The 10692-nt window shown below is 39.6% G+C and overlaps 1 protein-coding gene across 2 annotated transcripts; it reads right to left on the minus strand.

Annotated features, from left to right (window-relative positions):
* Positions 1-1566: 1566 nt before the first annotated feature.
* csnk2b (casein kinase 2, beta polypeptide) lies at positions 1567-9963 on the minus strand. 2 transcript variants are annotated; one of them, XM_018687171.2, is made up of 7 exons: positions 9827-9963; positions 8671-8752; positions 7652-7754; positions 6793-6908; positions 5593-5668; positions 5084-5273; positions 1567-4377 (listed from the first exon to the last, which is right to left on the minus strand). In XM_018687171.2, the coding sequence occupies exons 2-7, from the start codon at positions 8740-8742 to the stop codon at positions 4287-4289; spliced, it is 648 nt and encodes a 215-aa protein (XP_018542687.1). In that variant the 5' UTR covers positions 8743-8752; positions 9827-9963; the 3' UTR covers positions 1567-4286. The 2 variants fall into 2 exon arrangements, with proteins under 2 accessions (XP_018542687.1, XP_018542686.1); XM_018687170.2 differs by having other exon boundaries at positions 9767-9920.
* Between the last annotated feature and the right edge of the window lie 729 nt (positions 9964-10692).

Raw genomic sequence — 10692 nt, forward strand, 5'->3', positions numbered from 1 at the left:
CTGCAGCCAAGCCCTATGTTTTCCAGCTAGACAGTAAATGGAGTGTAAAGCCAAAGCTACACAGGAATGGCTTAAAAATAACACTGTTTCCTTTAGTGGCAGAGTCAGAGTCTAGTAGTCCAAATGAAAATCTGTGGCTGTGAACACATGATCCCCATTAAGCCTGACAGAGCCTGACCAATTTTACAATCAGGAATGAGGAAATCCTACCTGCTATCTATCAGCTTCAACTTGTCTTGTCAAGTTAGAGCTTTTCATCAGATCTCTACCAGAGTTTGCAACACAGTCTAAAGCATCTCATATAGATTAAAGCTTATAAAAAGGCTGATTGTCTACCACCAATACATATTTTTGGATGTGGTCTCATTCTGTGTGGCTGACATATTTTGTTAATAGTTGAATCTGTTGCAGGGAGGCATCCCAACAAAAATCTCTAAGAGGAAAATGGTGCAATGTTCCCTCTGGGTGTGGCAAAGCACGGGCTGAACATTTCACATGACTACAGTATGAGCAGTTGAACCAAGATTATTACTCTGCAAACAGTCTCGGAGCTCATTTCTTGCCATATTTTGGATTTTTTTTTTTTTTTGGGCCCAGTCCAACATATGGATAACTTTCATTACTCAGTTGACCATTAGGGGAGAAGATGGTCTGCTCTGCTACAAAGTGTGGACTTCAGGGCATAAACACCAAATATAAAAATGGGTGACTCCTCTTCACAAAGTTAAAAAGAGCTGCCGAAATATGGGGAGGAGGTGGAGGAGAAAAAGGGCAGGCCCTGAGCTGTGGTTTGAGGTTATCCTGAGTCATGAAGAAACCTCCTCCTCTTCCCCTTCCTCTCCTTCTGGAAAAATTGACAGGGCATGGCCACATGAAGACAACTAAACCCTGGCAGTCATTTTTCCAAAGACAGCTGCCGTGCAGAGGGGAAAAACTGTTTTTATGAGTCATATGTAAAGAAGCCATATCATAGTGTCTCCTGCTGTTTATGTCATAAGGTGTTTTCTGTGTTTCTAGGGCTTTAAACTGGATGTGGGTGCAAAATATTTTCTAATTAAAGATGTATCTTCCTTATTTGGAACTTCCATTCTGACTTTTTTCATATATGAACTGCCTAATGGAGCTCCAAAACTTAATTTAAAAATAATTGCAGATGCATGACTGAGATCTTATGATTATGTGTGTACACTTAAGTTGTGCATATTTGTTTTTGTGAATGTTTGCCCACCAATGTTGTTACTCAGAGTCATGTGAAATGTCACTGCAGCCGCACCCAGAAGCCAGACAACCATCATTCCCTCTGTCACCACAAGAAATCTTCCTACCACCTCAAAAACACACACACACACACACACACTAAGAATGCAAGTACAGTCGTGTGGTCTATGGTCACTCTGTGTTATATTATCTTTTTGTATCTAAGAGTTTAAACCAAGTGCTTTAAGTAGTGCTTAGTTTGGAAATATTTTAAGTAGAAACAGTTTTTAAAAAGTACCATGCTCTCTACTGACACCATGTGGCAGGAGTGGAGGACTGCAGTCTTAAAGAAAATAGAAGACAAAAGAGTATGAAAAGAAAATAGAAGTTTATTGAGAATTCTGAATCCTGCTCACCCTTCCACAGTCGCAGAAAGACAACAACAACACAGGCAAACATTAGTTAAAATCTGGACACATAAATACCGTTTCTCTTGTATTATGGAATCCAAAAAACAATCTATTCCAGTCACACAAAAGTAAAGGGGGGTGAAGAGGGTGGGCAACTGAGTATCTGCCCCACGGTTTCAGAAACACAAACTAGCTGGTGATCTGTCTCTAAACCTGAACATAAATAATGAGACTGCTGTGGAGAGACACCAGGAGGATGGATCAGTGCAGTGGTGGAGTGAGCTGAAGGATTCAGATTGTCTAAATTCCTCTTTCTCTGAGTCTCCTGCTTGATCTTTACAGGAATAGATGGACAATATGGGAAAGATTCGCTTTTGGGGTAGAGTGAAGACTGACACCTCTCTCATATCTGTCTGCTGAATGTGAAGCTACAACCAGCAGAAGGTTAGCTTGATTTAGTCTTAACATTAAGACTAGAAACACGGAAAATGATAGCATCTCTCTGTCCAGCGGTGACAAAACCCACCTCTAAAGCTCACTGATTAAAACGGTACACCTTGTCTTGTTTGTTTGTTTAATCCGTACAAAAGGTATAAAAACGACAACTTACTATTTTTTCACAAGGTTCTGTAACTGACTATTTAATGGCTGAGACCAATACTTTCTGGAGTCAACTATGGTTGCCTAGCAACTGCAAACCGGGCCAAACCACCTCTAAACGGCAATCTGTTATTTTCACACTTTCATGAATGGACTAAATAGAATGGTCAACATCTGTAGAGCTCGCTATTTAACACTCGTGTGTTTAAACAGTACAGCAGTGTAAAAATGGCTTGTTGTAGTGTTACAGTTAATTTGAACCTTAGCTGGGACCAGTAATGTTCTAGAACATTGGTTGCCTAGCAACTGCTAACTTGCGTGTAAATCATCCATAAAATAGCAACTTGTAATTTTTACATTTCGGCTTTTGAATCAACAAAGGACGTAATGTTTTAATTAGTGCGCTTTATCTAAAACCAGCAGCCATAAAGCTCACCAATAAACACTGTATATCTTGTTCATTGAATACGTAAAAAAAAACCAACATGTAAAAAAAACATGTTACAGCAATGCAAGCTACATAACCGCAGCGTCGATTCGTTTCTGGCCTGGGACCTTTGTTGTATCTCATGTTTCCTGTCTGCCTCTTCACTGTTAACTATCAAATGAAAGCAAAACCACCTACACAAAAAGTGTAGGTTACCTAGCTGGTTGCCTAGCAACTGCTAAGTGGCACACAACCATTTGATGTTGTTGCACTTAGGATGTTGGGTGAGTTAAACAAACAAGAGATAAAGTGTTAATTACTGAGATTTAGAAGTTCTAGGTGGGTTGATTTTCTAACAGCTGAACGGAGCCAGGCTAGCTGCTTCCCCGCTTCCAGTCGAAGCTAACTGGCTACTAGTGGTAGCTTCACATTTATCATACAGACATCAGTGATATAAATCTTCTCATCTAACTCTCTGCCATAAAGTGAATGATCACATTCCCCAAAATGTCAATCTATTTCTTTAGGGGAGAAGAAGCTACGAGGGAAGGGGGTAACAATACAAATGCAGGTAAGCCTGCTGCTGGGGACGGGGGCTCTCGGAAAAATGTAGAACAGGTTATATTCTCTCACTTCGGTACCAATACAGACAGTTGTTTGACACACGCACAGACAGCTGGAGAATGACACAGGCTTATTATACGTGTCTGAACTATTCAGAAAGTCGTGTTAGTTTTGATCTATTTCTACTACTCTAACAGCAGAAAGAAATTTAAAAAAGAAACTAGTTTTGCTCCTGCCTCTTGTAAAGCTAAACAATCTGGGTGTTTTCTGCGCATCTTAAGGCAAATTTAACAAAATGTTTTGTGCACCAACACCACAAAACATCAGACAAAACCAAATTTTACAAATGACGGTTACAGAAAAATACCCACTGCCACTGTCCAAACTGTCTCTGGGAGTGCCAGCCTGAGTGTACATGCATTTTGGGGACTAATAAGGAGAGGAGGCTTCGAATGACAGAGGGTTTACCACCACCCATTACCAAACTGTGCCAAATACAGAACAAACACAGAGTCAGAGGTGAACACTGACTCAGCCATTGCACTTTTTTCAGCTTTCCATCTAAAAGCCCTGGACACAAAAACCCTTTCTACAGGGAAAAATTCCCTGCAGCGTCACCCACCGATTATATAATTTTCTTATCAGTGTGCTGTATTGTGAGTGCACAGGTGCAGCAGTGTGGAGCCCCTGTATTGTAGTTTCCTCTTACTTCACCTCCTGTTTTTGGCACTGCTGAGTTTGGTAAGGTACGTGTATGGAATCCCAAAGTGTGCTGCTGCATTTGTTATTTCTTTGTGTGTGTGTGTGTGTGTGTGTGTGTGTGTGTGTGTGTGAATGTGTGTGTGTGTTTGTGATTAAGATCGTGGCTGTGCGTTTTTATGTCTTGCTCACACTCAAAAATCTTTACACCTTGTTTTCATTTGCCCTAATCTAAATCAAAATAATACAGTCTTCAGGGTGGGGGAGGGGACATCTGAAGAGCTTTGTAAAATGCAGGTGACCCCTCCCCTTCTGCCAATAATTCTTTCCTGTCTTCTCACTCTCTCTATGAATCTTTCTCCTCTTCCTCCTCCTCTGTCCTGGACACTCTAGCGGATGGCCTTCACGGGGCTCTTGAAGCTGGAGGCGGCTTGCAGCTGCAGCTGGTAGGCCATGGGATGGATCTTGAACCCATACAGCCTAGAGGAGAGAACAACAAGACAAACCACCGTTTAACCAACATGAAAACAAGTCCCGAGTGGCTCAAAAGCTATGAATATTAAATTCAAACAGAACCGGACTAGATCCAACTCAAAATGCACAGTGAAATTGATGGGCTTGTTTACACTGACGAGCTATATATTTGCTTTCAGGGAGAGAACAGGGATGCATGATCCTCAGCAAACTGTTTGATGTCTGTCTGCTGCAAACACATGTTGCAGCAATGAAATGTATTGTATCTTACAGGAGAGCCTGTCTGAAAATGTGCGCTCTTATCTCTGTAATTAATTTAAATTACATTAATTTGCCGGCCTTTCACTCCACCTTTAACTGTGGAGGCTTAGAAGAAACACTTTCTGATGTGATCAAATCCATAGTTTAGCAAGGCAAATGGCACTCCCTGTCGCACCAGACTACACCTATTATTATAAATTAAAAATAATGAGCGGACACTTCTCTCCTCTTCATGTAGCCCTACAGCTTTGTTCAGTGCTGAAGTATTAATTTTTTCTGTTATCAACATAATATTCAAAGGACTGATCCACCATATTTTTAAGTTGACTGATCCCAGTTAGAATAGTTACTGTGAGGTAACTGATTAGTGAGATTAATATACAATGACATGTGAGTTAATGCTGCAGCTGAATGCAGTCATAATCCTCTGTGTTCCACCTGTCGTACAAACCTTGGGACAAACTGGTTGGCAGGCCTCTTGGGCCTGTACTCAGGGTGAACCATGAACAGCATGTGGGGGAAACCAGTGCCAAAATAGGCTCCATCTGTGTGGTGGTGCCTGGAGGATTTGGGTGTGTAGACATCCATGCATTTTGGGCAGTACAGCTTCACCATGGCCTCTCCTGGGATATCTGACAGACCTGTGGAGGAGAGGAAGGAAACAGTGACTGCACTAACACTGCTGATACAGTCCAAACACCTCATTGTTCCTTCCTGGTAATTTCACAAGTGGAGCAGACACAGAGGTTTGTTATAGAAACAGATTCGGTGGCTGCAAATCCAGGGAGAGAAGCACCACTGCAAAACCACTGCAAATATTTTACATTATTCAAAGACAAGGACAGTCTGCAGGTAAATTCCTTTGTATAAAACATGAGCCTCATGCAAAGAATTAGGACAATGATAAACCAATAGTGAGGTTTATTACTGTCAAATAAACCATAAAGTTTTAATACTCACCGATAGGAAGCATTGGCTGATTCTCACAATACACACGGGGGCAATAGCCGAAGTCTCCCTGCTGATACTTCTCCAACTACAGGGAGGAGAAGAGGATGAACTGAGTCAGTAATTAAGGGTAGTAAACAATTCTCATTTCACACATGCGCCTCATATAAAGCGAAAAAAGGAAAAAAAAAAAAAAAAAAAACTACTCTGTAGAACTGTCTGTGCATCTGCCAGGACAATTTCTGAATTTAGGGCTGGCTACTACTCAATTATGATCAATGTGCACTGTAAGAGTAACATTGTAAAATGTGACACAATCCAACCCCACACTTTTAACTGTAACTATTAACTACAGGTTCAAAAAATGTAACATTATAAGCATCAGCTGTGGCAGAGATGATATTTGACTGCACTTTAGTCCACATCCTTTGACCCTATGAACACAGGTACCTTGGCCAAAAATTAACCTAATCAAAACCATGTCATTCAAAGCATAATTTGCATTTTTCAGAATTAGCAAACTTCCCAAAATCTTAAAGAAAGACTCAGTAACTCCTGCTTTTAAGTAAAACATCTCTCTCTCTCTCTAGTCTCACTGTGATTCACTTGGGAATGTCTGCTGAGTCAAGTGTGACACCTAGTGGTTAAATTTGGTATAATGGTGCAGTCCAGTGTTTGGTTTAAAATCAAACCAGTAAAATTTTGTACATCTAATGGAGACTGCTCATGTTCAGTAACAAGAGAGGATGAGCCCTCCCGTTGTCGCTTTATATCAAAACAAGAAATAAAGACCGTAAAAAGAATTGCTGTGGGCATTAAAGCACCTGATCATCTATTGTTGAGATGATGCTACCAGCAGGTGAAATCTGACACTGAACTATAAAAAACAGTAGATACGTACGACTAGACTGTTGTTAACAACAAGTATAAATCAAGCTTTATAAGTCCTGAAACTGTGACTGACACCCACTTGCTTTAGTACACAAGTGTTGTAATTAGGTCCGATCTCGGTTTATTCATTTTCATATTTGTCCCACAGAAATCCATCATCATCATCCCTGAATATATAAAGTCTGCAGCTGTGTCCAAAATGACTACTTCATCTCGCTTGGTGTAAATCATTTTCCTCCACAACAAGAACAAAGTGATGGAAAAACATCTTCCCTAATGCAGACAGGAATGATGGGTTTTGCTGATGTAGCCAGCGCCTACCATCTGTGCAATGCCTCGGTTAGTGAGGATGTAGCGTGCGTGGATGAGGCCGTACAGCATCTCTGCTGCCTGTTCGATCAGGTCACTCTGGTTGGGATTGTCCTCTAGCTCCTCGTCTAAAATCAGAGAGCAAGAGACGAGAAAAGATGAGAACCTGAGAACAAAAGTTTCAAGAGGACAGGGAAGACCAACAATAGAACTGAGTGTGTGCTCTTGTTAGGTATTATTTTCTTTTTATAAGCGAGAAGAATAGGATCATCATTGAGTCATTGAAAGGGAATAAAAGAAAGAAAACAGAAGCTCTGAGGGAGTCTGAAGAGCAGCTGAAACAACTCACATGGTTTCAAAGATCCTGTGAAAACACACAATGACTTAGAGAGGAAAAAAACTTGTACTGTTGGATGTTAGTGAGTGTAATCATCTGAAAAGGAGAGAAGCTACCTGCACACCAGGTCTGAAAACAAAAGGCTGCCTTCAGGCTAAAGAGACTTAAAAGATAGATTGAAGAGATCAAATGTTCATTCTCACTTTTTCTGACATGTGCAACAGTGCTCAAGATGACAGATTAAAAGCGCATCACATGAAACGGTCATAAAAATGCTGCAGCTCCATTAATCCTACGTCTTGATCTCTGTCGCATGTTAGCTGATAAAGACGCAGGTAAACATTTAGTCTAATGTTTTTAAAGCTGATGAAGATTTTTCTGCTGATGTCTGGGGATGATCCTGTCTCTCCTCTAGACAAACATCCAGCATGTCAACCAACAAACAGTACTTTTGGGATGTTTACACAACATTTAGGACACACAGTAACTCGTGTTGACCAAAATTTGAGCATAAAGAGGCATAAATATACAAACCTGGTTCGAGGTCCAGGATCATGTCTAGGGCCTGACGGTAATGGGGAACCTGTTCATTGAGGCCCGTCAGGTTGAACTTGTCTTGGATGTAGTCCTCATCCACCTGTTATTGGAGAAATTTTGATAAATTTTGATTATTAAGAGTGTAGGAGAACAGCCACAGTCACACAATGGAATTACTCTAAGCAGAGATCTCATTACAGCCTATATGAACAGGAGGGACTATAAAAGCTACTAATAATGCTCTCAGTACAGATAATAACTGTATGTGAGCACTGTATGAAGCTAGACTTGAAAAGTTCTGAACCCATCGTTTAACAAACAAAGATTTAGAGTGAGATCTGGCTTAGTCCTGATGCAGGACTGTGTTGCTGACAGTAGGTTGAAAATATAAACTCACTGGATGGAAAAAGAAACACCAGGTAAGTGTGAAGCAGCAAAAAAAAACAGAGAACGGTCTCTTCCACGAATGTCAACACAAACCATGTAAAATCCAGGATGCAGTGTGACTGCTTCCTCTTTCACCTACAACAATGACTTTATATGTATTACCTGGAAAAGGAAGAAGCTTTTCTCTATCAGAATAAAATATGCTTTCTGTACCTTTGTAGCTGCTTGACCTCATTGGTGCCAGATTATAGGTTGTTAAGAAGATTTTCCTATCATCCACTCAGTTTGCATTTTTAACATTTTTCCCACAAAACGTTTTGTGAGCAGATCAGTAACTGAAATATCTGAATTCCATTAGATATTAATGCAGGACCAGGATACAAAGTAAGGCTCCAACTTTAATAGATATCACTTTTTTTTATTAACCTGTTTGTCAGTTTGTATAATGTCAGTAAATATTGAAAACTGCTTGTTATAATTTCCCACAGACCAAGGTGATGTCTTCAGACGTCATGTTTTGTTCAATATTTAGTTTATTGTGACAAGTGTGACAAAAAAAAAATCACATATTCAATATTTGAGAAGTTAAAAACAACCTATATTACTATAATTGTTAAAAAGAAACTTACCTCACAGAAAAACTCATTCCCCCTCAGTCCACAGAACCAGGAGATCCATGACACTTCCTCTGAACTGCTCATGTCTGTAGACCTACAACAGAAATATTCAGATTAATCAACACCACCACAACACCAACAGAAAATATACTTTATTACTATGACTTTAAAACAATGTCACTAATAGGAACTCAATCAAACATCCATTTTACAGTTTCCTTAAATGGTGAAGTACATAAAAACAATAAGATGTACTTGTATGAATATACAAAATGTAATATATTATGATAAAATGCTCTGAAGAGATTATGGTTAGGTTTAAAGACTTAAATGTAATTTCTTAGCTCAATGTAAGTTATATATTCAATAACAGTTCAACAGATGGGCCAGATTTATAACATTTAGATTTCTAAACAGGAAATCTACTTGATAAAATTAATTAATATTATTTACATAATGTAAGATGATATCTTAGGCAACCAAAAAAATTTCAAGGGTTATTTGATTGGCAAAATATTATCCAAAACACTCATAAAATAAATATGTGATCCTTTCTGGCTTCCACAGAAATCACATTTGTTGATCTCCACAAACATTGAGATTTACAGTACATAAATAAATTCCAATGTCAAACTTGCGCTTTTAATTGGTTTCATTCTTTCACAGCCTTGATTTTTGTCCAAAAATGATATAATTTTGTAAAATATTCGCGTCCTGACCGGAGCAACTTGGCTGCATAAAGAAATAGTTACTGCCCAAACCTGATGACGGCTAGGCTAGGCTAATTAGCCCGCTAACGTTATCTTCTCAACACTGTAAAGTCTGATTAAGTTGCTTTTGTGGTATTGCCTTTTCAGTCTTGAACCCGTTGTAACCTTATTAGTGATAAATTATGATTATACGTGGTATAGTGCAACACACGCGACGACGATTAATCTAATGTAGCCACCGTTAGCTTGCTGGGCTAATTCCGGCTAAGAGCCTAGAATGAGATTCAATATGGCGCATCGTTCGAAAACAGGCCTCCTGAGAGAGCTAGCTTCCTCTCACAGCTCCGTCCGCCTCTGGGTTTGGACACTCAGATACGCGCCTAATTCTAACTACTTACCCGGCTTTCAACTTGTATATTTCTGCAAAACTCGACAGATGAAAAATTTAGCAGTCTCACCGGTGTAAATAAGATGGACACCAGCTCCCGGTTCACCCCGTAAATTGCGTTGTTCCTCTTCCTCCGGTGAGTTGTCTTGAACCGGGCTGTGCTGCCCGCTGCTGCCGCTCACTGTTTATCCCCTGCATTACAACTTCTATTAATGATGAGTTTATGTATTTCAAGGTGGTATTCCTCCAAATAAATTAATAAACTCTGGTGTAGTGCAGCTTTATGTTTATCAAATTTTACCACAACTAAAATCTTGTTTCTTCTAGTTTCTCAGCACTTCTACTCTGAGGTTCTGCAGTTTTGAAGTACTTGTGCTTTATGTGATTATTCAATTGCTATTCTACTTCTTACCTCTATCTACTGTCTGACAGCTTAAGCTTCTGACATGCAAAACAAATTAATCTGAGTTTAAATGATGTATTAATGTTCCAGAAAAAATTGTATATTCTTTCATTTATTGTAATGAGGCCTCTGACAGAGCCCTCCATATTTTATGTACTATATTTTTGCTTGGAGGTACATAGTCTGTTGATGACATTCAACATATTACTGCAGATCATTTTCAGGAGCATGTCATAAAATTAGGTTTTTAGGCTGACGACTGCAGTTTTCCTCGTGACAAACCAGCGACTTGTTTGAGTTACTGTCAGCGGCCTGTGGAGCAAATATCAGTGTTCTCAGTTAGGGAGTCCATCACAGTGTAGTCTCTCTGTCCCTTGTTTTTGTCAAATCTGAACCAGGATGGCTTTTGGCTATACCTCTGTTTAGGTGGTGGTGTGTTCAAGTGCTTGTGGGAAATTCCAACATCAGACTAGATTTTTCAAAGCATCTGGCTATTCTAGCTTGTTACTAAATTTTGGTTGTTAAATGCTAGA

Source organism: Lates calcarifer, linkage group LG3, assembly GCF_001640805.2.
Source record: "Lates calcarifer isolate ASB-BC8 linkage group LG3, TLL_Latcal_v3, whole genome shotgun sequence".
NCBI lineage: Eukaryota > Metazoa > Chordata > Actinopteri > Centropomidae > Lates > Lates calcarifer.